Source organism: Gorilla gorilla, chromosome 20 (assembly GCF_029281585.2).
Source record: "Gorilla gorilla gorilla isolate KB3781 chromosome 20, NHGRI_mGorGor1-v2.1_pri, whole genome shotgun sequence".
Classification (NCBI taxonomy): domain Eukaryota; kingdom Metazoa; phylum Chordata; class Mammalia; order Primates; family Hominidae; genus Gorilla; species Gorilla gorilla.
The window spans coordinates 46,897,230-46,924,941 of NC_073244.2; the positions used below are offsets into that span (position 1 = coordinate 46,897,230).

General features: G+C 50.9%; 1 protein-coding gene across 1 annotated transcript; it reads right to left on the minus strand.

Annotated features, from left to right (window-relative positions):
- Window positions 1–111: 111 nt before the first annotated feature.
- Window positions 112–27,552, minus strand: NPHS1 (NPHS1 adhesion molecule, nephrin). Its single transcript, XM_019014386.4, has 29 exons — window positions 26,858–27,552; window positions 26,535–26,750; window positions 26,340–26,462; window positions 26,039–26,167; window positions 25,442–25,523; window positions 24,629–24,732; window positions 24,315–24,442; window positions 24,055–24,226; window positions 23,716–23,873; window positions 23,332–23,476; window positions 23,121–23,245; window positions 21,077–21,263; window positions 20,723–20,852; window positions 20,422–20,594; window positions 19,383–19,523; window positions 19,167–19,307; window positions 18,536–18,657; window positions 17,442–17,613; window positions 17,187–17,343; window positions 16,778–16,929; window positions 14,564–14,675; window positions 14,305–14,486; window positions 10,363–10,419; window positions 6,284–6,403; window positions 6,117–6,141; window positions 5,940–6,015; window positions 5,721–5,814; window positions 5,512–5,624; window positions 112–1,329 (listed from the first exon to the last, which is right to left on the minus strand). Exons 1-29 carry the CDS (start codon window positions 26,913–26,915, stop codon window positions 1,198–1,200), a joined length of 3,726 nt encoding a protein of 1,241 aa, XP_018869931.2. The 5' UTR covers window positions 26,916–27,552; the 3' UTR covers window positions 112–1,197.
- Window positions 27,553–27,712: the final 160 nt, after the last annotated feature.

Here is a 27,712-nt window from a genome sequence, read left to right on the forward strand (position 1 = left end):
AAGGAAGGAAGGAAGGGAGGGAGGGATCCTCTTACTGGGCTGTTATTATGAAGCCGGTTTTTAAAATCACTTTTATTGAGATATAATTTATGTACAATAAAAATGCACCGATCTTAAGTGTAAAGTTCAATGAGTTTTGACAAATCTGTGCGCCCGTGCAACCACCACCACAATCGTTATATAGAATATTTCCAACACCTCAGAAAGTTCTCCCATGCCTTTTTGCAGTCAACCCTCCTCTCATGGCCCCAGGAAACCTCTGCTGTGCTCTCTGCCACCGTAGATTGGTTTTGCCTATTTTAGAATTTCTATAAACGAAAGCACACACACAGTACATATTCTTTTCCTCTAGCTTCTTTTGATTGTCTGTTTATTTTAATGCTTATAGAGCATACTTATGTTTACATGTGTCATAGTTTATGCCTCCTGTGTTAGATAACTGTCGGAAATAATAAAATAATAGGTAGGATACAACATGGGTTCATAAATTCCACTTATTATTAGCTATTTCAGACGTCATGGAATGCAAAATGAACAGAGTTTTTAATATGTCTTTCCCCACTTCTGAAAACTTTACTTCATGAAGCACTTAGGGACCCTCAGAATAGCATTTTACTTTTTATTTTTATTTTATTTTTATTTTTCGAGACAGAATCTCGCTCTGTCGCCCAGGCTGGAGTGCAGTGGCGTGATCTCAGCTCACTGCAACCTCCGCCTCCTGGGTTCAAGCGATTCTCATGCATCAGCCTCCCAAGTAGCTGGGACTACAGGCATATGCCACTACTCCTGGCTAATTTTTTATATTTTTAGTAGAAATGTAGTTTTACCATGTTGGCCAGGCTGGTCTCGAACTCCTGACCTCAGGTGATCCACCCGCCTCAGCCTCGCAAAGTGCTGAGATTATAGGCATGAGCCACCGCACCCGGCAGCATTTCATTTTTGAGACGACATTTACAATCTGCCCTGTCCTTTTGGAGAAGTTTAGTTTCTAAAGCCAACCCCAGGATGCACCTTGTTTCTACTCTGGTACCAGCTGAACCGTCTTCTGTCACTCAGCCCCCTCCATGTCCTCCCCTGACACCAAGTCCCTTTGGGTTTTAATGGAGCTCACCTAACCAGCTCAGCCCAAGCTGTAATGAGAGGGACCAGTGGAGTGTAAATTCCTGCAGGTGCAGGACAAGGGGGTTGAGAGGGCTCTCACACCAGATGTCCCCTCAGCTCGAAGGGCAGAGAATCGGGTTCCAGAGTGTCCAAGTCTCCCGCCACCTGGTCATAGATTCCTCTTGGATCCTGATATGTGTCTTCAGGCCAGCGGAGGTCCCTGGGGCCCTGACAGGCAAAAAGTGGAGTTAGAACCATGGAGAGATGCCCTGTAGGTCTTCATTGAAGATCTGGGGGATACACGCCCCTGCTTAACTTCCCAGAAAAAAGTGTTTTAGCTTTTACTAAAACCCCAACATATACAAAAAAGGAGTGTGATTATAATGAATGCTTATGATGAACTCCATGTGCTTATCACCTGACTTCAACAATATCAGGCTGGGCACGGTGGCTTATGCCTATAATTCCAGCACTTTGGGAGGCCAAAGCAGGAGGACTGCTCGAGACCAGGAGTGCGACACCAGCCTGGGCAACATAGTGAGATCCTGTATCTACAAAAAAAAAATTTATTTTTCTTAGACTGTGTCTGGCTCTGTCACCCAGGCTGGAGTGCAATGGCATGATCTTAGCTCCCTGCAACTTCCACCTTCTGGGCTCAATCCATCCTCCCACTTCAGCCTCCCAAGTAGCTGGGACTACAGGCATGCATCACCACACCCAGCTAACTTTTGAATTTTTTTTTTTAAGAGACAAGGTTTCCATTGTTGCCCAGGCTGGTCTTGAACTCCTGAGTTCAATCAATCCACCCGTCTCAGCCTCCCAAAGTGCTGGGATTACAAGTGTGAGCCACTGCACCCAGCCTACAAAAAATATTTTTAAAGAAATTAGCTAGGTGTGGTGGTGAGCGCCTATAGTCCTAGATAATCAGGAGGCTGAGGTAAGAGGATCGCTTGAGCCCAGGAGGTCAAGGCTGCAGTAAGCCATGATCATGCCACTGCACTCCCGCCTGGGTGACAGACTGAGACTATCTCAAAAAAAGAAAAAAAGAAAAAAGAAAAAACCAGTAGCAACCCTTGGTCAATTGATTTATCTATATTTCTATCTTGTTCCCCTCCCCTACTAACTGGATTATTTTGAAGCAAGCCCAAGATACCCAATGATTTCATGTTAGAAAAATAATGTAAATGTCAGAAATATAAAACCTTTAGGCCGAGCATGGTGACTCATGCCTGTAATCCTAGCATTCTGGGAGGCCAAGGCAGGTGGATCACTTGAGGTCAGGATTTGCCTGTGCAATGGGCAAATCCCCGTCTCTACTAAAAATACAAAAATTAGCCGGGCATGATGGTGCATGCCTGTAATCCCAGCTACTTGGGAGGCTGAGGCAGGAGAATCGCTTGAACCTGGGAGGTGGAGGTTGCAGTGAGCTGAGATTGCGCTACTGCACTCCAGCCTGGGTTACAGAGCGAGCCTCCATCTCAAAAATAAATAAACAAAAAAAATTTTTAAAAATGAAAACTTTAAAAGCCCGTGTTATCAGGTATGGCAACTGTGGAATGTAAGTTATGATTATATTGTCCTATGAATTTCCAAAACAGTTCCCTAATCATAATAGAAGAGAAAAACAAAACAAAACAAAACAAAGCAAACAACAACAACAAAAGAACATGAATGGTGGCTCTAACTGGGGATGTGTTTTGTTCTAGGACTGGGAGAAAATGATTATTTTAGTTCAGCAAACTTTAGAGCAGACTGGCCCATGCTCCAAATATGGCCTGCCGCCTGCTTTTTTGTACTGCCCAAGAGCTAAGAATGGTTTTTATTTTTTTCTTTTTCTTTTTCTTTTTTTTTTTTTTTGAGACGGAGTCTTGGTCTGTCGCCCAGGCTGGAGTGCCGTGGTGCAATCTTGGCTCACTGCAACCTCCGCCTCCTGGGTTTAAGCGATTCTCCTGCCTAGCCTCCCGAGTAGGTGGGACTACAGGCGCCAGCCACCACACCCGGCTAACTTTTTGTATTTTTAGTAGAGACGGGGTTTCACCATGTTGGTCAGGCTGGTCTCAAACTTCTGACCTTGTGATCCGCCCGCCTCGGCCTCCCAAAATGCTGGGATTATAGGCATGAGCCACCGTGCCCGGCCCGGTTTTTCACTTTTTAATTGTTGGGGAAAAATGAAAAAAGATAACATAGAAAAATTACATGAAGTTCAAATTATGGTGTCCAAAAATAAAATTTTGTAGGAACATAGCCACACTCATTCATTTATGCATCGTCTATGGCTGCTTTTACTTTACGGTGGCAGAGTTTGTGTAGAGTTTGAGGAAGACCGTATGTCCCACACAGCCCAAAGCATTTACTATCCGGCCCTTTTCGGAAAAAGCGTGCAGCCTCCATCTGCGCTTTAGAGAGTGCATATGGTCGAGCACCATGGACAGCGCTTTGCTCCATGCTGGTGAGGAGCTAGGATCTGACAACAGTCCCGGTATCGGAGGTCGTTCACAGAGACAGAAGAAAATCCTTGGCCCAGAGGTGCCAGAGCATCAGCCAAAGCCACACAGGAAATCAGGGGTTCTGTCCCATCTCCCTAACTGTGCAGCAATGGGTGGGGATTGGCTGGTGGTCAAAGTGCCTGTCTGTTGTTTTTGCCTGTACAGCCACCATCCTCACTTCCCTGTGAGCTCTCTGTCCCTCTCCCACTCTCAGCCCAGTGACCTGAGTGGGGCTGGCCCCTACTCCCTGATCCCATGGTGAACTGACCTAGGCCTCTCCTGTTAGCATATTCCATCCCCTGACTCAGGGATGTGTTCAGTGATGAGAATGTGACCCAAGCTAGACCAATTAAGTGTCAGCATTGGGCATTTGGGGCCACTGGAAAACAGGTATTCTCTTTCTTTGAAGATTTCTAATCTCGTAGGATACAAATCTAGATTTTCTGGGAACATTTTTTCCCTTTCTTTTTTGAAACATGGTCTCTCAGGCTGGAATGCAGTGGCACAATCAGGGCTCATGGCAGCCTCAACTTCCCTGGCTCAGGCATTCCTCCTACCTCAGCCTCCTGAGTAGCTGAGACCACAGGCATGCACCACCATGCCCAGTTAATTTTTTAAACTTTTTTTTTTTGAGACAGAGTCTTGCTCTGTTGCCCAGGCTGGAGTGCAGTGGCATGATCTCGGCTCATTCCAACCTCTGCCTCCTGGGTTCAAGCGATTCTCCTGCATCAGCCTCCCAAGTAGCCGGGATTACAAGTGTGTGCCACCACATCCAGATAATTTTTGCATTTTTTGTAGAAACGGGGTTTCACCATGTTGGCCAGGCTGGTCTCGAACTCTTGACCTCAGGTAATCCACTCACCTCGGCCTCTCAGAGTGCTGGGATTACAGGTGTGAGCCACCATGCTCGGCTTAACTTTTTTTTTTTTTTTTTTAAAGATGGGGTATTATTATGTTGCCCAGGCTGGTCTCCAACACCTGGGCTCAAGCAATCCACCTACCTCAGCCTGCTGAGATTAGAGATGTGAGCCGTGACCATGCCTAGCCATAAAAACATTTTTAGGGAGGAAATTCTGGGCCCAGCTGGGCCTGATGACAATTGTATGCCTTGATTTTTCAGTTGAATGGGCCCCCAAATTCTCTCTTTCTCTCTCTTTAACCAGTGGAGTAGATATGGCTAATTATCTTTAAAAATTCATGTCTACTTCCTTCCACAGTAGCAGAATTGCAGCAAGGCACATCACTGCTAAGCTAGACCACATTTCACAGCCTCCTTTGCCGTCGGGTGTGACCATGTGACTCTCTTCCCACCAGGGAAGTGAGAGCAGAGTGCTGTGCACCATTTCTGGGCCTGGGCCACAAGGTAGGGTTGTGCCTCCTCCACATTCTTTCACCTTTTCCCATGGGTTGAACCCCCAGTGAACTGGCTCATTCATGTAGACTCGGATGACTTGAGCAGGGCCACTCATGTCTGACTGAAAAAGAAATAGACTGCCTTCTTTTTTTCAGAGACAGGGTCTTGCTCTGTTGCCCAAGCTGGAGTGCAGTGGCACCATCATGGCTCACTGCAGCCTCCAACTCCTGAGCTCAAGGGATCCTCCTGGCTCAGCCTCCTGAGTAGCTGAGACTACAGGTGCACATCTCCATGCCTGGCTCATTTTAAAAATTTTTTTGTAGAGACAAGTCACTATATTGCCCAGGCTTGTCTCAAACTCATGGGCTCAAGCAATCCTCCTGCCTTGGCCTCCCAAAGTGTTGGGATTACAGGCATGGACCATCATGCCCAGCCGACTGTCTTTAAGCCACTGGATCATGGTCAGGCCTCTTCGTTACAGCAGCTAGCTGGCCCTAACTAATACAAGCAATAGGAGGTAGGCTCCCAGCACTAGCCAGGAAGGATGGCTGCTGATGCAAAGCTCCTCACCATCTGCACTTCATCGTAGAGGGGTCCCCAGGCTCCAGATGGGGGGTACGTTCTTTCTACCTCATCATACAAGTGCCCAGGGAAGGCCATATCCTCATCTTCACCTGTGAAACCTGGAGTTGGAGTGGAAGGGACACACAATCAAGGCACCCAGTCCAGGCGTCGGGGGTACCTCTGAGTGGGGGAATCCTGACGTGGTCCTAACTCACCTCGGGAATAAGACACCTCCTCCTGCGTCGGGGGCAGCTGGGGGCTGAAGTCCCTCAGGGAGCGGTAATACGGCTCTGCCTCTGTTGTGCTGACCTGTTCCCCACACGAAAAACAAACAAAGCCCTTTCCATCCTCTGACCCCACTGTGCCAGGAAGGGCAGGGCTTCAGTCGCCGTCGGTGCCCTGACTGTGGGGTCGCCAGGGCCACCCCCACTTACCGTGGAGCTCCGAGTGTCCCGCTCTCCCGTCCACTGGCTCTCTTCATATTCGTTCCTGACTCGGTCCTCTTCTGACCTTCCAGGATGAAGGTATGGGGGGAAGTTGAGTGCTGCCCCCCGCCAGTCTCCCCCAAACCTCCCTCAGAGCCTTCTTTACAGAAAAATATCCCCACTTACCCTGCCTCTGTCTTCTCTGAGATGCCTGAAGGAAATAGGAATAAAGGGCTCAGTGACCCTATATAAGCCCCCCACCCCGGCCCCAGGAAGACCTTCAGTATGCAGCAACCACAGGGTTCCCTATTACCCTCAGGTCTCTACCCTGGCAGGGAAGGGTCTCTCCTCACCCTCAGCAAGACGCCTGAGTCTCCGCTGCCAGAGGACCCCCCCGACACAGGAGGCATTGGAGAGGAGCAGAAGCCCCCCAAGAGCGAACAGCACAGGCAGCAGGGGCAGCCCCGAGGGTCCTAGGGGTGGAAGATACCCCTCAGTGAATCCCAGACAACAGGCTGTAGGCCAGGGGTGGGTCTCCCCGAGAAAGTGTAGCCCTGACCAAGTCCCTCCCCCAGGGTCAGAGAAACAGATGGGCAGAGGTCTCTGTGCCCACCCTTTCTGCCACCCAAGGGCAGGTGGCTTCTTTCTTAAGTCAAGCCATTAGCAAAACGTCCTCCATTTGCTTGAACTCTGCAAACTCAGGACGCAACTCTGGACTCAGGAGGGAGCTTCAGCCCCTTAGCTGGGCACTGAAGACTTTCTGTGGTCCAGCCTCTTCCCACGCCTCCAGCCATGCCCACCAAACTTAGACCCTGGTACTGGACTGTCCAGCCACATAAACCAACCACCAGCGGTTTCCAGAATCACTGAAGCAAATTCACACCTCAGAGCTTTGGAATAGTTAAGTGTTTGTCCTCAAATGTCCTTTCTTCTCAAGCAAAGTTCTGTTTGCCTTTCAAATTCCATCTCAAGGTCAGGCGCTGCAGCGCATGCCTGTAATCCCAGCATGTTGGGAGGTCAAGGTGGGAGAATCGCTTGAGCCTAGGAGCTCAAGACCAGCCTAGGCAACATAGTGAGGCTGATTCTTTACAAAAAATTTAAAAATTTAGCAGCATGGTGGTGCATGTCTATAGTCCCAGCTACTCTGGGCACTGAAGCAAGAGGATTGCTTGAACCCGATAAGTCAAGGCTCCAGTGAGCTATGATAGCACCACTGCACTCCAGCCTGGGCAGCAGAGCAAGACCCTGCCTCTGAGAAAAAAAAATCCCATCTCAAGGACTTCTTTATTTTATTTTGTTTTTTAATTAAGACGGAGTTGGCTGGGCACGGTGGCTCACGCCTATAATCCCAGCACTCTGGGAGGCCGAGGGGGTGGATCACAAGGTCAGGAGTTCAAAACCAGCCTGGCCAATATGGTAAAACCGTGTCTCTACTAAAATACAAAAAATTAGCTGGGTGTGGTGGCAGGCACCTGTAGTCCCAGTTACTTGGGAGGCTGAGGCAGGGGAATCACTTGAACCGGGGAGGCAGAGGTTGCAGTGAGCTGAGATCATGTTATTGCACTCCAGCCTGGGTGACAGAATGAGACTCTGTCTCAAAAAAAAAAAAAAAAAAGAGTCTCACTCTTTCACCCAGGCTGGAGTGCAGTGGCTGATCTTGGCTCACTGCAACCTCCACCTCCAGGGTTCAAGCGATTCTTCTCCCTCAGCCTCCCAAGTAGCTGGGATTACAGGCGCATGCCACCACACCCGGCTAATTTTTTTTTTTTTTGTATTTTTAATAGACGGAGTTTCGCCATGTTGGACAGGCTGGTCTTGAACTCCTGGCTTCAAGTGGTCTGCCCACCTTGGCGTCCCAAAGCGCTGGCATTATAGGCGCCAGCCACCATGCCCAGCCTCAAATGACTTCTTTCCACCAACTTCCATCCCAGCCAATATCAGGCTGACTTGGCTGCTATATCCCTGAGGACAAGGCTGAACCCCTCTAAGCAGGCATCTGTTGGGCGGGCCATCTCCCCTATCTTCTACTAATAGCACTTTTTTCCCCTGGGGAGAACAGCCACTCCCCAATCTCAGTCTTGGGTTCAGGCAGGAACTCCATAGTGGGCACATGGCCCGGCCTGGAAAACAAGAGTCTCCATTCCTCTCTCCACAGTGATTGTTTAGACACAGGCATTTGACCCAACGTGTGTTTTTAACAAAACATTTAGGACAATTCTACTAGCTGTCAAGAAGATGGAGGTGGAGGAGGGCTTCTCTGCCCCTCTGACTGAAGAAACTCAGAAAGAAGCCACCACAGATGAAGGCAAAGTTGAGAGAGGGTGAGAAACAGATCACTGGTGAGATTTTTGAGCACCTGAAAGTGGCCACACTTGGAATTTTTTATTTCATATACCAAGACTTTTTTTTTTTTTTTTCTTGAGACAGGGTCTCAACTCTGTTGCCCAGGCTGGAGTGCAGTGGCGTGAGCTCGGCTCATTGAAGGCTCAACCTCCTGGGCTCAATCAATCCTCCCGCATCAGCCTCCTGAGTAGCTGGGACTGCAGGCATGCACCGCCATGCCTGGCTAATTTTTTTTGTTTTTGTTTTATAGAGATGGGGTTTCACCATGTTGCCCAGGTTTGTCTCCAACGTCTGGGCTCAAGTGATCTACCTGCCTCAGCCTCCCAAAGTTCCGGGATTATAGGCATAAGCCACTTTGCCCAGCCAAGCCGTTCTTTTTCATGTTGACAAAACAGCTGCATTTCTGTCACTTGCAACCTTTTTCTCAGGCTCTGAAGGGGATTTTTTGCCAAATGGTTGCAATAGTCTCCCAGTAGTCACATGCTTGAGTGCAGGGCCTTTCCACACTGACTCTGTGTTGAGCCATGTGACTTGCTTTGGCCAATGAGACACAACTATGACAGAATCAGCTAGTAAATTGGAATGTACTCTCTTGCTGCTTTTGACCCCCATGACCACCTCCATGTGAAAAAGTCAAGAAGAGACACGCGCCCAGTTATCTCCATTGTTCCAACCAAGAGCCAGATGACTATCAGAAGTGTGGGAAGGGGGCAACCCTAGACTACCCAGTCCAGTGGAGCTGCCAGCTGACTGCAGAGATGATTTAAGCCAGCCCAGACCAGCACTGTTCCGCCATACTCAGAATCATGAGAAAGAATGTTGCTATAAGCACCCATGTTTGGGGTGGTTCATTATACAGCAAAAGCTAACTGATGCAGGCTTCTTACAGGACATGGAGTGAGCTAATTCTTACGGAATTAAACTAAATTTGGAAGAGAAGAAAATTTATCACTCCAGGCAAGAGGAAGATCTAAGAAAAAAAAAATTGGCCAGATGCAGTGGCTCACGCCTGCAATCCCAGCACTTTGGGAGGCTGAGGTGGGTGAATCACGAGGTCAGGAGTTAAAGACCATCCTGGCTAACGCGGTGAAACCTCATCTCTACTAAAAATACAAAAAATTAGCTGGGCGTGGTGGCACGTGCCTGTAGTCCCAGCTACTCGGGAGGCTGAGGCAGGAGAAGAAGCCGGGAGGTGGAGATTGCAGTCAGCCGAGATCGCACCACTGCACTCCAGCCTGGGCAACAAACAGAGCAAGACTCCGTCTCAAAAAAAAAATAAAATAAAAAAAATAAAAAATGCCGAGTGCCGTAGCTCATGCCTGTTATCCCAGCACTTTGGGAAGCTGAGGCAGGCAGATCACTTGAGGTCAGGAGTTCGAGACCAGCCTGGCCAACATGGTGAAACCCCATCCCTACTAAAAAAGTACAACAATTAGCCAGGTGTGGTGGCAGATGCCTGTAATCCCAGCAACTCTGGAGGCTAAGGCAAAAGAATCGCTTGAACCTGGGAGGTGGAGGTTTCAGTGAGCCAAGATTTTGCCACTTCACTCCAGCCTGGGCAACAGAATGAGACTCTGTCTCAAAAAAAAAAAAAAAGAAAGAAAGAAAGAAAGAAAAAAGAGGAAGCTCTAAGGAGTCTGCAAGTCTGCAATTCTGTGGGGACAGAACTAAGTCTTTTTTTTTTTTTTTTTTTTTTTTTTTTGAGATAGGGTCTCCCTCTGTTGCCAAGGCTGGAGTGCAGTGGCTCAGTCATAGCTCACTGCATCCTCCAACTCCTGGGCTTATGCAATCCTCCCACCTCAGCCTTCTGAGTAGTTGGGACTACAGGCACATGCCACTACACCCAGCTATTTTTTATTTTTGCAAAGATGGAGTCTTGCTATGTTGCCCAAGCTGGTCTCAAACTCCTGGGCTCAAGTGATCACATGCCTTGGCCTCCCAAAGTGTTGGGATTACAGGCATGAGCTACTGAGCTTGGCCAGAACTAAGTCGTTAAGCAGCTGCGACTACAAGCAGAGGAGGTAGGGTCAGAGACCAGGAGGTTCCATTCTCAGGGGAGCTGGGAGGGATCAGGGGACTGAGGACTTGCCTGAAGGTGGCTCTGTGGGCAGCTGGTCTTCAGGTTCTCCAGAAGGCTGGTCGAGACCTGGGGGGTGGATATAGAGATTGTGACTTAACACTAAGAATCTGAGATAAGCTTTAAATATTTCTCAGCCTCTTCTTAAGCCTATTAGATTCATGGGAACTGGTATATGACTGCTTAAGAATATTTCAAAGATACCTAGAAATTGCTGATAATAATGACAATACTATTAATAGCAATTCTAATGGTAATGCTAATGCTAAGAATAATTTGTTTTTTGAGACTGAGCCTCTCTCTATTGCCCAGGCTGGAGTGCAGTGGCGCAATCTCAGCTCACTGTAACCTCTGCCTTCCGGATTCAAGCAATTCTCATGCTTCAGCCTCCTGAGTAGCTGGGATTACAGACGTGAGCCACCACACCCGGCTAATTTTTGTATTTTTAGTAGAGACGAGGTTTCACCATGTTCACCAGGCTGGTGTCAAACTCCTGACCTCAAGTAAGGACACTTTTTTACTTGAGGCTCACACCTGTAATCCCAGCTACTTGGAAGGCTAAGGCAGGAGAATTGATTGAACCTGGGAGGCGGAGGTTGAGGTGAGCTGAGATTGTACCACTGTACTCTAGCCCAGATGACAGAGCAAGACTCTGTCCACCTGCCTCAGCCTCCCAAAGTGCTGGGATTACAGGCCTGAGCCACTGCACCCGGGCAATTTTTTTTTTTTCCCAAGACGGAGTCTTGCTCTGTCACCCAGGCTGGAGCGCAGTGGCGCAATCTCGGCTCACTGCAACCTCCGCCTCCCAGGTTCAAGCAATTCTCCTGCCTCAGCCTCCCAAGTAGCTGGGACTATAGGCACCTGCCACCACGCCTGGCTAATTTTTTGTATTTTTAGTAGAGATGGGGTTTCACCATGTTGGCCAGGGTAGTCTCGAACTCCTGACCTCGTGATTCGCCCACCTCGGCCTTCCAGAGTGCTGGGATTACAGGCGTGAGCCACTGCGCCTGGCCATTTTTTTTTTTTTTAAAGAGACAGAGTCTCACTCTGGAGACTCAGGCTGGAGTGCAGTGGTATGATCATAGCTCACTGCAGCCTCGACCTCCTGGGCTCAAGCTATCCTCCCGCCTCAGACTCCTGATTAGCTGGGACTACAGGCGTGCACCACCATGCCTGGCCCAAAAATTAATTGTTGATGAGCACTTTCGGTGTGCAAGGTCCTTTTCACCCAAATTATCAATTTGTTGAGTTGACCAAAAGAGACTTTGGGCTCTCGATCCCTTAATAAAGGTACAAGTTCTAAAGCAAAGGAGGCAAGTGTCATACTTTATGTTTTAGTGTTCAAAGGGAAGACTGGAGTGGGGTGGGGGGAAGAGCAGAGAAGATTGTAGGGGTGAGAAAGTGTCCTTACTTCCATTGAGAAAAAGCCTGCTCTGTCAGGAAGAGGAAAACAGAAAGAAGAAGCTTGCGGCCAGGACTGGTGGCACACGCCTGTAATCCCAGCACTTTGAGAGACTGAGGCAAGTGGATCACCTGAGGTTAGGACTTTGAGACCAGCCTGGCCAACATGGTGAAACCCCGTCTCTACTAAAAATACAAAAATTAGCCAGGCGTGGTGGTATGCACCTGTAATCCCAGCTACTTGGAAGGCTAAGGCAGGAGAATCGCTTGAACCTGGGAGGCAGAAGTTGCAGTGAGCCGAGATCATGCCACTGTACTCCAGCCTGAGTGACAGAGCAAGATTCCATTGCAAAAAAAAAAAGAAAAAGAAAAGAAAGAAAGAAAGAAAAATAAACTGAGCCACAAAGTTCTGTGCTATATATTTTTAGAAACTGAGACACTTGCCTACGGTCACACAACTAAGAGGTAGCAGAGAGGGGATTTGAACCCAAGCTTCTCTGAACCAGGCTCTGAAGGATTTACCACTACAATACTGTGCCTATGAGAATTGTAACATATTCATCATATTCAAGGAATTTGTCCTTCTCATCCAACTTGCTGAATTTATTGGAATAAAATTATCCATAATATTCCCTAATTATCCTCTTAATGTCTGTGGAGTCTGTGGTAACGTCCCTTCTTCCATTCCTGTTATTGGTAACTTGTATTTTCTCCCTTTTATTTGTCTTAATCAGCTTTATAAATGTTATTGATTTTTTTCAAATAACCAGCTTCTGGTTTCATTGATTTTCTCAATTGTTTTTCTGTTTTCTAATTCATTCATTTCTGCGCTTACCATTATTATTTTCTTCTTTCTGTTTACTTTGGGTTTAATTTGTTCGTCTTTTATTAGCTTCTTTCTCTCTCTCTCTCTCTCTCTCTCTCTCTCTGTTTCTTTCTTTAGATGGAGTTTTGCTCTTGTTGCCCAGGCTGGAGTGCAATGGCACCATCTCTGCTCACTGCAACCTCTGCCTCCCAGGTTCAAGTGATTCTCTTGCCTCAGCCTCCCAAGTAACTGGGATTACAGGCATGTGCCACCACGCCCGGCTAAGTATTTTCAGTAGAGACAGGGTTTTTCCATGTTGGTCAGGCTGGTCTCAAACTCCCGACCTCAAGTAATACACCTGCCTTGGCCTCTCAAAGTGCTGGGATTACAGGCATGAGCCACAGTTTCTTAAGATGAAAACTTAGAATATGCATTTGAGGTTATTCTCTTTAAAAAAAAAAAAAAAAAAAAAAACAAACTAGGCCAGTCGTGGTGGCTCACACCTGTAATCCCAACACTTTGGGAGACCGAAGCTGGTGGATCACCTGAGGTCAGGAGTTCGAGATCAGCCTGGACAACGTAGTGAAACCCTGTCTCTACTAAAAATACAAAAAATTACAGGTGCATGGCTGTAATCCCAGCTACTTGGGAGGCTGAGGCAGGAAAATTGCTCAAACCCAGGAGGCGGGGGTTGCAGTGAGCTGAGACGGCACCATTGCACTCCACCCTGGGCAACAACAACAAAACTGCGTCTCAAAACAAAAACAAACAAACAAAAAGTGGCCAAGCGTGGTGGCTCACACCTGTAATCTCAGCATTTTGGGAGGCCAAGGCAGGTGGATCACCTGAGGTCAGGAGTTCAAGACCAGCCTGGCCAACATGGCGAAACCCCGTCTCTACTAAAAATACTAAAATTAGCTGGGCGTGGTGGCACTTGCCTGTAATCCCAGCTACTTAGGAGGCTGAAGCAGGAGAATCGCTTGAACCCGGGAGGCGGAGGTTGTAGTGAGCCAAGATCGTGCCACTGCACTCCAGCCTGGGTGGCAGAGTGAGACTCCATCTCAAAAATAAAAAATAAGGCCGGGCATGGTGGCTCAGGCCTATAATTCTAGCACTTTGGGAGGCCAAGGTGAGTGGATCACAAGGTCAGGTGTTCGAGACCAGCCTGACCAACATGGTGAAACTCCGTTTCTATTAAAAATACAAAATTAGCTGGGGGTGGTGGCACATGCCTGTAATCCCAGTTACTCGGAAGACTGAGTCAAGAGAATTGCTTGAACCCAGGAGATGAAGGTTGCAGTGAGCCAAGATCACACCATTGCACTCCAGCCTGGGCAACAAGAGTGAAACTCCATCTCAAAAAAAATAAAAAAAAATTAAATAATTAAATAAAATAAAAAACTAAAATAAGCACTTAATGCTATAAATTTCCCTCTAAGTACTGCTTTAACTGCAACCTCAAATTTTTATATGTTTTCATTTTCATTTAATTCAAACTATTTTCTAATTTCCCTTGGTCATTAATCACATTCAGACAGTATGGGTTGTGGTTAACGGTTGGTCTCAAGTTCATCTGCCTGAGTTTCAATCTCATCTTTATCTTTTACTAGTTGTGTGACCTTGGACAATTTGCTTAACAGCTATAGGCCTCAGCAACTCATCATAAAAGGGGAATAGTATTGACTTCACCATACTACCCTACACATCCTCTGAGGAACACTCCAACCTGCCCAAGCCTCCCTTCCCACCTGGGGTAGTGATGGGAAGCTGGGTCCCTTTGTCAGCCAGTCCACTGTCCCCCAAGGCATTACTGGCCAGCAGCCAGACCCTGTATCTTGTAGAAGGCTGTAGACCAGTCAGCGTGAAGGTGGTGGCCTGGGGTGGTAGGACATCCACATAGTGGAACCCTGGAGTCCCCAGGGCCTCATACCTGCAGGACAGGGGGATAGTAAATTCAGGGAAGTGCCCTAGCCCATTCCATTCCTTCCTGCCTTGACAAGGACCCACCTGATGCAGAACCTCTGTGGCAGGCCCCCATCAAAGCCAGGCTTCCACTCCAGCCCCACGGAGTGTGGGGTCAGACTCACAACCTTTAATCCTGATGGAGGGTCAGGGCGGCCTATGGGGAGAAAGATGGGAAAGCAGTCAGAGGATACAAAAGAATTCCAGAAGATTCTGTCCAGGTTTTCCCTAGGAATGATTTTAAATATACAATCGCTTCTCATTGTTCACAGCATACTCATGTTCTGTAAGGTCATGGTGAACACTGCTCTGGCAAACACCAAACTGTCCCTGTAATCCCAGTACTTTGTGAGACCAAGTCTGAAGGATGCTTGAGCCCAGGAGTTTGAGACCAGCCTGGGCAACATAGCAGGACCCTGTCTCAAATTAAACATCAAAATAAAAAATAATTTTAAAAAGAAGTAAGTGAAAACAAAACCAAAAGAAACAGCAAAAAAATTCAAGACCAAATGGTTACTTCTATGGAAAATGAAGGGTTAGGTTTCTTTCTTTTTTTTTTTTCTTTTTTTTTAGATGGAGTTTCACTCTTATTGCCCAGGCTGGAGTGTAGTGGTGCAATCTTGGCTCACTGCAACCTCCACCTCCTGGGTTCAAGCAATTCTGCCTCAGCCTCCCGAGTAGCTGGATTACAGGTGCCCGCCACCATGCCCAGCTAATTTTTCATATTTTTAGTAGAGATGGGGTTTCACTATGTTGGCCAGGCTTGCCTCGAACTCCTGACCTCAGCTGATCCACCCGCCTTGGCCTCCCAAAATGCTGGGATTACAGGCATGAGCCACCACGCCTGGCATGGTTAGGTTTCTTTTCTTTTTTTTTTTTTTTTCTTTTTTTCTTTTTTGAGATGGAGTCTCGCTGTGTCACCCAGGCTGGAGTGCAGTGGTGCGATCTTGACTCATTGCAAGCTCTGCCTCCTGGGTTCACGCCATTCTCCTGCCTCAGCCTCCCGAGTAGCTGGGACTACAGGTGCCCGCCACCATGCCCGGCTAATTTTTTGTATTTTTAGTACAGACGGGTTTTCACCATGTTAGCCAGGATGGTCTCGATCTCCTGACCTCGTGATCCACCTGCCTTGGCCTCCCAAAGTGCTGGGATTACAAGTGTGAGCCACCGCACCCAGCAGTTAGGTTTCTTTAAACGTCTCATCATAGCATTTGCGTCAAGCAATCAATATATGATTTTTTTTTTTTTTGAGACAGAGTCTTGCTCTGTTGCCCAGGCTGGAGTGCAGTGGCGCGAACTCAGCTCACTGCAACCTCCACCTCCTGGGTTCAAACAATTCTGCCTCAGCCTCCCGAGTAACTGGGATTACAAGCGCATGCCATCATGCCGGGCTTTTTTTTTTTTTTTTTTTTTTAATTAGAGATGGGGTTTCACCATATTGGTCAGGCTGACCTTGTGATCTGCCCGCCTCAGCCTCCCAAAGTGCTAGGATTACAGGCATGAGCCACCACGCCTGACTAATCCTGGTATTTTCATACTACTGTTAGGAAGAGAAAGAATTCTGTTTCCTCTGGGAATTCTAACAGACCACTGTGAGGGCCCTTAGAATAAAGCCAACACAGAGACATGCAGACATAAGAATGAAGAGAGCTGGGTGTGATGACTCACACCTGTAATCCCACCACTTTGGGAGGCTGAGGCGGGCAGATCACCTGAGGTCAGGAGACCAGCCTGGCCAACATGGTGAAACCCCGTCTCTACTAGAAATACAAAAATTAGCTGGGTGTGGTGGCAGGCGCCTGTAATCTCAGCTACTCGGGAGGCTGAGATGACAGAATTGCTTGAATCCAGGAGGCAGAGGTTGCAGTGAGCCAAGATCGCGCCATCGCACTCCAGCCTGGGTGACAAGAGTGAATCTCCATTTCAACAACAACAACAACAACAACAAAAGAATGGAGAGTTGCTGATGACAGCTGAACCTAGATCCAGAAACCCCTGAAAATCTATTTTTCAGTTACTTGAGCTAACAAGTACCCCCTCTCCATCTTTTTTCTGTTCTTTTCTTTTTCTTTTGCCTTTGTTGTGGGTCTCCCTGAAGATCCAGTCTCCATTAGGATTTTCAGGGCAGGCAAAAACTCCTTTCTCACACATACACAGATCTTCCGGTTTCAGAAACATGGGCAGCCCAGGGCCAATCAGGGATGTGGGAATGGATCCAGGGAGCACCCCCTCCCCAACACCCTCACAGCCCCTCCATACTGATGCTGACAAGTTGAATGTTGGTTTGGTCCGAGCCAAGGGCGTTGGTGGCTGTACATGTGAAGAGGGCGTAATCCTGGGCGGCAGACACGTTGGCAATGGTCAGGAGGCTGCTGTGGACACCACCCTGGTGGTATATGTGCTCCGTGTACCTAGAGAGAAGGTAGGGCACCACTCACCCTTCCATTCACCCAACCACTTATGCTTGGAATCATCTATGCATCCATCCATTAATGTAACCGTCTGCCTATCTATCCATTCATCCATTTATCTTTTCATCCACTCATCCATTCACTCACTCATTCCTCCACCCATTCGTCTTCCTTCTCTGCAGGGACTCAGGGAGGGGAAGTGGGGCTGGAGGTCCAGACCTGGGGCTGGAGTGCTGCCTGGCTGGGCTTGGGCTCACCTGGGATCTTGGAGATCCAGAGGGATCCCGTTTTTTGTCCAAGTGAAAACGATGTTGGGGACACCTCGGGCACGGCAGTGGAGGGTGGCAGAACTGGTGCTGTCTCCAGCTGCAGCCACCTTAGTTAGGGGAGTGGGGTGCTCCACCTGGGGGGCAACTGGGAGGGGATGGGCAGTCAACATGAGCTATGTGGGAGACATGAGGGCTGTGGGTTCAGTGGCAGGTCTTGAAGTCAGGTGTTTGGGTAATACCCACATCTGACAACAAGACGGACCAGCCGTCGTGCTGGAGGCGCCACCCCATTGTCCACAATGCACTGGTAAGCGCCAGCCTGGGCCAGTTTGGCATGGTGAATCCGCAGGCGCCCTGTGGGTCCCCTGGATATCTTCTCCATGTCATCCAGGCTCTGGTCCTCCTCATCTTCTCCCTGGAGGCCCAAGAGTCCAGAATTGGCCTCCCAGTCTAGCCCCAGATCCATCACTGCCCAAACTGTCCCTTCTGTAGCCTCATTCTCCTAGCCACAATCACCCTCCACAGAGGTATTGAAGAAAAAAAAATTCTCCTGTCATCCATCTATCCATTTACCCAATCCATCTTTTCATCCACCAATCCAGGCAACCACCTACCCATCCATTCACCCAACCACTTATGCTTGGAACCATCTATCCATCCATCCATTCATTTATCCATCTGCTTATCTCTCCATTCATCCATTTATCTTTCCATCCACTCATCGGTTCACTCACTCATTCCTCCGCCCATTTGTCTTCCTTCTCTGCACCCATGTATCCACCCCTGTAGCTCTCCACCCATTCACTCAACTATTCACTCACGCTTGCACACCCATAAATACATGCATCTGTTCAGACATTTACCCAGCTACCTATTTATTCATCTTTCCATTGATCTACCCACCCATCCATTCATCAATTCATCCATCATCCTTCCATAGATATCTTTCCTCTGATGGTGTATCCATCCATCATCTACCCTCTATCCACTGATTTTTCTCCTTCAATCATCTTCCCACCCATCCACTCACCCATTTATCCATCCTTTCACTTGTCCATCTGTTCCTCCATCCACTCACTCATTCATCCACCTGTTCATCCACTTACCTACCTTTTGACCTATCTATCCATCTACCTACCCACTCGCCTGGCTGTCTAGCCATTTATCCATGCATTCATTTTGCCACCAACAGTTATTCATTCTGGGAGCATGCCCTGGCGAGTATATAGTTATACAGGGTCATACAGATGTATGTGGTCCCCATTCCCAAGGAACTCACAGTCAAGAAACCACAACCCGTTGACCCCACCTCTATTCACCAAAGGCTGGGTCCTCACCAGTCTCTCCCAGCTGAACATGCCTGGGAGGATGGGATTGGCATCAACAGTGCAGACTATGTCCACAGAACCCCCGACGTTCACCTCAGTGGGGTCCTGGAGGGCACGGATGGTGGGAGCATCTGGTGGAAGGCAGAGGCTTGGGGAAGACACTTGGGCCCAGACAGGTCTGGGTGTGAGAGGGCCCCAGGTGGGAGGGATGTCTTAGGGCTTCCAGGAAAGTTATGGGTGTGGACACAATCTGCCCTTAATACCAAAGAGTTGGAGGAGAGTTCTCAAGGTTGGTGAGGTTGTCTCCACCCTCCACTATGCCTCTGTGATAATTAGAGTGAGTTGAGTGGGCTTCCAGAATTGTGTGTGTAGCAGGGCTTATACAGTGGGCTCTCATTCCTGACGGGAGCAGCTTCCGTGTCTAGGCGGGCACCCTCTCTGGGCAGAGATTCCACACTGGGTCTCTCTAGTGGGAGGGGTTCCGCAGTGGGCGTGGTTACACCGCGGCTGGGACTTCCAGAACGGGAGGGTTCCAGGATGGGTGGCTATCCCTGGGTGGGCGGAGCTCCCACAATGAGGAAACTCCACAATGGGCAAGGTTCCTTGGGTGGGTGTGGTTTCCATGGTGGGCGGGGCTCACAGTGCACGTCCAGCCGCAGCAGCGCTTCCGCGGTGCCCTCGGAGTTCTGGCAGTGCAGCTGATAGAGGCCGTCGTCCGCGCGGGTCACATTCCACAGATGCAGAGCCCCGCTGGACAGGATGCGATGCCGGGGGCCGCCCGCTGGGGAAGGCCAGAATAAGGGACCTGGCAGGACCTCCCATCCCCGGGACCCCTCCCCATGCCCACTTCCCTCACCTGGACTGAGGCGATAGCCGCGGAAGGTCCAGTTGAAGGCCTCGGGGGCGGGGTTAGCGGACACGGACACGGGCAGCAACGCCTCGCCCTGCTCCACCGCGGTCACCACCAGCACCTGCTCCCCCAGGAACTCTGGACGGTCTTCAGAGGGGGCGCCGCAGGGAGTCAAGATTGTTGTTAAGGTTAGGGTCAAGGACAGATTGGAGATCAGGCACAGGTTCAAGGGTTAAAGTTGGGGTCACGACGGGGTTTAAGGTTGTGGACAAGGTAACAAGTTCAGAGCTAAGCTCAGGGGTAAGGTTCGGGATAGAAGTTAGAATACAGTTTAGGAAAAGAGCAGAAGCCAGGGTCAGTTTGAAGGATGGAAACAGGAGTCATGAGGAGAGAGGACAAATGCAAGATGGGAGGAGGCAGGATAGGAGTTGGCCCAGGACCACGGGTCAGGATGAAGGTCGGGAGTTTCAAGTTTCAGGATGGGGTTAATGATAGAGTGATAGTGTCAAAGCAAAGACCCAGGCCAGGCGCAGTGGCTCACGCCTATAATCCCAGCGCTTTGGGAGGCCCAGGCAGGAGGATCACTTGAGTCAAGGTGTTCAAGATCGGCCTGGGCAACATAGAGTAATGCCATCTCTATTTAAAATTAAAAGTACAAAAAATCAGCCTAGCATAGTGGCACGCGCCTGTAATCCCAGCTCTTTGAGAGGCCGACGCAGGAGAACTGCTTGAGCCCAGGGGTTCAAGACCAGCCTGGACAACATAGTGAGACCCCCGTTGCTACAAAAAGTAAAAATAAACTAGCGAAGCGTGGTAGCGCACACCTGTAGTCTCAGCTACTCGGGAGGCTGAGGTGGGAGTATCACTTGAGCTCAGGAGCTGGAGACTGCAGTGACCTATGATTGCACCACTGCATTGCAGCCTGAGCGACAAAAAATGAAAGAGAGAGAGAGAGAAGAGAAAAAGAAGGAAAAAAAGGTAAGACCCAAGGAGTAGTTTAGGGTCAAGAAGGCATCGAGAGGGGCTTTCAGGCCGGGGCACATACACAGCACGTTGAGGCGATAGAAGGAGCTCACGGTTTCGCGGAGCTCGGCGCTGTGGGCGCGGCAGGTCACGCGTTGGCCATGATCGCGGGATGACACTTGCAGAAGGACGCTCCTGGCAGCGGCGGAGCCTTTGAATGGGGCTCTCCGGGGTGGGGCGGCCACGCCCTCCAGCCTGTGGACCCGGGGTCAAGCCAGGGCTGCGAGCGGAGCCAGAGGCTTGAGAGGCGCTAGGCGGGGGCGGGACATGCGTGGAGGGGGCGAGGCCAGACCAGAGAGGGGAGGGATCCCTCGCACTCCCACCTCTCCCCTTCCTTATCCCAGGACAAGTTGACCGGCGGATTGCTGCTGACGCTGACGCATGTCAAGTTTAAGGCGTCCCCCGGGCGCAGTGCGGATGCGTTGGCCAGGATCGTCACGTTAGTTGGGGGAACTGGGAGACCGGGTTGGAGGAGCGAGACTCAGAGGTTAGGGGCGGCCTGGTCTGCGTCCACCCCGCCTGCACCCCAGGCTCCGCCAAGTCTCGGGTCCCCCACCCCGCCTCCGCCCGCTTCCCCCGGGTCCAGGGTTCGCTGGGTCCCTGCCCCACCTGGCTCTGTCCCTCCCGCCCCGCCCCCGCCGAGTCCGCCCCCGGGCCTCAGCTGTGCGAGCCCTCACACTGCACCGCCAGCTGCGTGGACGCGCTGAGCTGTCCAGCCTTGCACGTGAACTTGGCCTGGTTGTCCGACGGCCCTGTGACCAGCACCAGCTCTCGGGAGAAGGTGCTCCCAGATTTCTCCACGCTGCCGAGATGCACGCGCCGCGACTCCTGCGGCAGCCGCGACTCGGTCACGGTGCGCGAGTCCTACGGGCCGGGAGTGACTGGGGGCCGCAGGCAGCCCTGCCGCTTCCACCAACCCCCAACCCCCCTACCCTGCCCACTGGGTTGGTGCCGCCAGCCCAGACAAAGCCTTTTTCTGATAAGGAGAAGCACCCCCATCAGCGCCACCCCCCTAGGGCAAAGCAGTGGGGAGTGGAACTGAGTGACCCCCTCCCTGGAGTCTCTCCCGCCTCCCCGAGTCCCTGTGCATGGTAGTTTTGGGGATCTGAATCCGCCTTCTGTCCCACACCCAACTCCTGCTCTGCCTCTGCAGCCACCTGCAGGCTCTCAGCGCACTCCTCAAAATCTATTTCTGCTGTGTTTACCCAACACCACGTGCAGGAAACTCCCTTGAAATTCCCAGGCCTTTCCCAGAGTTCCTCAGTTCCTTTTCTTAAAATTCCTGCTGTCCCCAAAGATTTCCTTTGAAATTTTCCTTAATTCCAGTGTCTTTCCATAGATTACTTCCTTTTTTTATTATTGCTGCTGCACAAATTAAACTTTCCATAGATTTCTGAATCTTTCCCGATATTATAATATCTTATGATCCCAGTCTTTTAACAGATTCCTTTGTATTGCCCAGATTCTCAGCACTTCCCCAGAATTCCATCCAATTAAAATGAAATTCCATTGTCATTTCTATAATTTCTAGTCTTCCCCCCAAAGTTTTTAAGTAGCTCCCTAATTCCCAGGATTCTCCTAGAATTCTATTAGGCTTCTCTTTCATTTTAATGAAATTTCATTTTCTTGCCTCCAAATCCCAAGAATTCAATTTAATACTAATGAATTTCCGATAGTCTGTGGAATTACTAGCTTTTCTCCAAAGTTTCTTTTCTTTTCTTTTCTTTTCTTTTGAGACGGAGTCTCCCTCTGTCGCCCAGGCTGGAGTGCAGTGGCACGATCTCGGCTCACTGCAAGCTCCGCCTCCCGGGTTCACGCCATTCTCCTGCCTCAGCCTCCCGAGTAGCTGGGACTACAGGCGCCTGCCACCACGCCCGGCTAATTTTTTGTATTTTTAGTAGAGACGGAGTTTCACCGTGTTAGCCAGGATGGTCTCGATCTCCTGACCTCGTGATCCGCCCGCCTCAGCCTCCAAAAGTGCTGAGATTACAGGCGTGAGCCACCGTGCCCGGCCTTTTTTTTTTTTTTTTTTTTTTTTTTTTTTTTTTTTGAGACGGAGTTTCGGTCTCGTTGCCCAGACTGGAGTGCAGTGGCACAACCTCAGCTCACCACAACCTGGGCCTCCCGGATTCAAGCAATTCTCCAGCCTCAGCCTCTCCAGTAGCTGGGATTACAGGCCCCCGCCACCATGCCCAGCTAATTTTTTGTATTTTTAGTAGAGACAGGGTTTCTCCATGTTGGTCAGGCTGGTCTCTAACTCCCGACTTCAGGTGATCCGCCTACCTCGGCCTCCTAAAGTGCTTGGATTACAGGCGTGAGCCACTGCGCCCAGCCAAATTTTACAGCATTGTTTGTTTTTTTTTTTTCTGGGATTCAAGTCTTTCCCTAAAATTCCTGACATTTCACCTGAATTCTGAGGGTTTTCACTAGAATTTTCTTTAATTTTAATGAAATTACCTTTTCTCTAGAATGCCTAATCTTGATTTAGAATTCCAATTTTTATCCTAAAATTCTCACTGTTTCCCCAGAATTTTCCTAGGATTCCATTTAATTCTCATAGCATTTGTGTCTTTCCTGATTCCCTGCCAAACCTCAGAATCTTTAGTACTTTTCAAGAAATTTAATCTTTTTCCAAGATTGCCCAAGATTCTGAAGGAGAGAAGGGGCCTGGTCCTTCCCCCACATTCCTGGCCACCCCCATAGCCCTGGCGTGGCACCAACCTTGTACCACATGAGGGAGGGCTCTGGGTTGCCCCCGATAGCCAAACACACCAGCCTCACCCGGGTCCCAGCCCGGAGCTTCTGCCCCTCTGGGGGACCCTCAATCCACAGTTTCTGGGCGGGATCTAGGGGGAGAGGCAGGAAGAATGACTTTTTCTCTGTGCTGGGTCCTGAGGCTTGGGGGCATTGCTGGGCCAGGGCAGGGGCTCACATTTTACGTTCAGGATGAGCGACTTCTTGAAGGTCTCCTTGGTGAAGGCTTCACTGAAGGCCTCACACGTGAGGGTCAGACCGTTGTCCTCCCGCCGCGCCAGGAATGTCAGGTTGGACATGGAGATGTGACCGCCATGCAGTCCCTGGCAGGGAGTGAGCTTCAGACGTGGGGACTGCAGCACCCCATCCATCGTGCTAGAGGCCTGAGTCCATCCCAGTCCCCAGCAGGGACACAGGAGACATCTCTACCTCCCCCTCTGTTGGACCCATGGTCCTCAAGGAGAAAGTCCCCCAGGCTGCTGGACCCATCCCCTTCCCTATCCACGAGTCATGCCCTCAGCCCCCTCCATGCTCAGACCCAGGAGCCTGGCCCCCGCCTCACATCCATGACTGTCTCCTCCATGGGCAGCAGCTGCCGCCAGCCCAGCCACCATCGTAGCAGGACCCGCGGGCGACTGGACTTGCTGACACAGGAGAGTGTCACGTTCTTGTTCTCAGTCTGGGATGCAGATCCCAAGATAATAATGGCACTAGGGGGAACTGCAGGGACAGAGAAGGAAGACACTAAGCTGGGCTGGATTTCTCACAGACCAGCCCAGACAGAACAGGACTGGAGACAGATGCTGAGATCTTTGGCATCCAGTAGGCATAATTTGGGGGCACACACAGATGGTTCTCTGAGGCACAGACCGACAGGGGGGCAGCTGGCACCAGGACTCACAGGTGACCTGCAGTGTGATGCCGTGCTCCTGGGTCCCTGCAGACACACTGTTGTGGGCCTCGCAGCTGAGCTGCGCTCCATGGTCTTCTGGCCTCACGGTCATCACCAGCACACTGCGGGCCACTGCCTGGGTGTGCTCTGTGCCCCACGCTGTGGACACCGGCTGGCCATTCTGGAGACAGGGACAGGCCTGGGCCAGCTCAGGACCGGCTCCCAGACCCCACTGTCTCCCCAATCCCCATGCCCGCGTTTGCCCTCACCTTCAGCCACTGCAGTGTGGCTAAGGGATTCCCCCCTCGGGCCACACACGGCAGCTCCAAGCTCTGTCCTGCTCGCACGTGCCCCTCATCCAGGCCTGGCCACTCGATGACAGGGGGTCCTGGAGGGACTGGGGGATATCAGTCACTCAGTGGGCCTGGAGTAGCCCATCCACTCTTTCCAGGCCCCACAACCTGCCTTTGAACCCCCATGTTTCTCTGAGTGCCTGAATTTCCATAATTCCTGTGATGCCCCCACACCCCCCAGTGCCTGCTCCCCATCCTCAGCGCCCTAGTTGGCCCAGTTCTCCACTTACACAGAACATTCACGGTGAATGAGGCCTTGATGGGGGCCTCCAGTGCTGGGCTAGACGCCTCACAGACCAGCAACTGCCTATTATCCGAGCTCCGGGGTGTCACCCTGGGATGAGAAGTCAGGGTTCTAGAGTCAGAGTCATCATCTGAAATTTGGGGAGTCAGGGAGAAGAGGTGGGGATGCCACCTCTGGTCCCCACACCTGGTCTAAGTCCCCATGCTGATCTCCTCTGGGATCCAGGGTTCCATGGGAGAGATTTTGGGGGTGAACAGTGAGAATTGGAGCCTAGAGAGCCCCACATCTGACCAAAACTTTAGTGCTTGGGACTCTAGAACTGAGGTTCCCATGAAGTTTTTTTGTTTGTTTATTTGTTTGTTTGTCTTTTGAGACAGAATCTGGCTCTATCGCCCAGGCTGGAGTGCAGTGGTACAATCTCAGCTCACTGCAACCTCCACTTCTTGGGTTCAAGTGATTCTCCTGCCTCAGCCCCCTGAGGAGCTGGGAGTATAGGCATGCGCCACCACACCCGGCTAATTTTGTATTTTTAGTGAAAACAGGGTTTCACCATGTTGACCCAGCTGATCTTGAACTCCTGACCTCAGGTGATCCGCCCACCTCAGCCTCCCAAAGTGCTGGGATTACAGGCATGAGCCACCACCTCTGTTCCCCATGAAGAAGCTTTGAGAGTCAGGATGAATAATTGTGTCCCAGATGTTCATACCTAGCCCAAGCTTCATGCTTGCATCCCTGGGGTCTGGGGTTCCCATGGGGAAAATTAGGGGTCAAGGCTGGGGGGTTGTTTCAGTTTCCACACCTGGCTGTGGCCTCCACAGTGAAGAGTTTCTGCTGGGAGCCCTCGTTCACGTTTGCAGAGATGTCGGATATTGTCTGTCCACCTTGGGGCAACAAGAGGGCTAGAGGGGTTCCAGACTCCCCACAAGATAGATTCTGGGGAGCATGGCCTGGAAGTCCTCAGGGTGGGTGCGATGCCCCCTCCCTCCTGGTTCTAGAGGAAAAGGGCCTGGGGCAGAGCTGCATCCCCTCCCGACTTTCTTGACTGCCTGAATGCCGCAGTCTTCAGTGCTGGGTCCTGGGCCTCCCTGCTCTTCTCAACTCCTTGCTGGGTTGTACCATGCACCCCATTCCTCAGCTTCTCATGTCTGCATCAGCGCTACTGCCCATATTTCTATCTGGGCCTCAGCCTTGTGCTGGTTGCTGCCCCCCTCGATGTGCCCTCGCATCCACTGGGTCCCACACTGGCCTCAGCATCTCCCCACACCTTCTCCTGGGTCCCCATCCCAGGGATGACATCTTTTCTGGGGCCCTTAGAAGGGTACTGGTCAGGAACACACACCCTTCCCACTCCAGAGGCTTCATGCTGCCCCCTGCCACCCAGTTCACCCACACTCACTCAGGAGAATGGTGATGTCAGGTGCTGGCTTCGCGTCCCCAGACACACAGCTGACCACGTACTCCTGCCCAGCTACCCAGGTGACCATGGTGCCTGCCTCTGGGGTCAGCAGGAGCAGCTTGGGAGGAACTGGTGAGAGAAGGGTCTGGGGTAAGCTTCCAGCACTGAGAAGGACTTGAAGATTGGAGTTCGGTACCCAGGGTCTGGGAGAGGAGAGGCTGGGGGCTTGGACTTCTGGGTCGTGGGGTAGGGGAGGGCTTGAAGCCCAGACTCATGGGTCCTGGGAGTCTCTCACCCATACCCAGGATGGAGAGGATCACTCTGGGAGACACGAGCTCGGGCCCCGTCTCAGAGCGGCCGACCTGGCACTCATACTCCGCGTCATCGCTGAGGTCACAGGCCTCGATGTGCAGGTGGAATTCACCTGCAGGGGGAGCCGGAGGTCAGGGCCGCAGCTTCCGCTGGTGGCTGAGGGTCTCAGGCTCTGATCCCTTACCTCTAGCAGGGTCCCCTTCCAGGCGGTACCTCGGGAAGCCTGGGATCCTGGGGTCGGGGCCCAGGAGCAGCCCATCTTTGGCCCATTGCACCGCACTGCCAGGGGTGCTGACCCCACAACGCAGCTCCACTGAGGCCCCCTCCACCACTGTCAGGTTTTCGGGCAGGGCCCAGAAGCCCCGGGGAACGGAGGCAGGAATCGCCAACTGCGCCAGGCCTGGGGACACAGCGGGGTGCGAGAAAAGGGCAGAGGGTTTGTCTAAGGAAGGTAAGTGGGAAATGGGGGCCACTTGGCGCTGGGTACAAGGCTGGGATCCCACTCACCTTCAGTCAGCAGCCCCAGGAGCAGAAGAGAAGCCCTGAGCGTCGTCCCCAGGGCCATCACAGGTCCCCCTACTGTGACCCCCCCAGCGCCCGCTGCCAGCCACCTGCGTCTGTCTGGCTTTCTCTGGGTCCCTCTCTCTGTGTCTCTGCCACCTGCTTTTCTTTTTTATCTCTCTTTCCGTTACTCTCCTCCCTTTCTCGTTTTCCTCTTCCCCTCTTCCCTGTGAGTGTCTATCTCTGTCTTGCTCTCAGTCTCAATCTCTGAGTCTCTTTCTCTGTCTCTTTAAAAAAACTTTTTTTCTTTTTTTTTTTAGAGACAGGGTCTCACTATGTTGGCCAGGTTGATCTCAGACTCTTTCCCTCAAGCCATCCTCCCACCTTGGCCTCCCCAAGTGTTGGGATTACAGGCGTGAGCCACTGCGCCCAGTCTCTTTATCTTTCCATCTTTCTCTCCTTGTCTAAGCCGTTCTCTCTCCTTTTGTCTCTGTCTCTTCCTCTCTCTCTGTCTCTCTCTCTCTCTCTTTCTCTCAATCTCTATCTTCTCTCCTGCCACCCCTCACTCCTGCTCCTTGTCTCACTACTCACAGCCTTTCAAGAAGGACCTGCAGCCCAGAGTCCAGCAGGCCAGGAGCCCAGGAGAGCGATGAGGCTGATGCAGGCACTGGCAGTCAGCCCTGCTCTCTGACCCAGCTTGAGCTCATTCTCACAGTGCAACCTCCCCCAGGTACCTTCCAGAGCCCCCAGCTCTGGCCTCTGCCCAGCAGGCTCCTCCCAGCTGGCCCAGCTGGAGCATAAAATCCCCTGTCAGCACATGCCAGGCGCGTTCCTCGGTGCCTCCCCAGCCTCCATGACCCC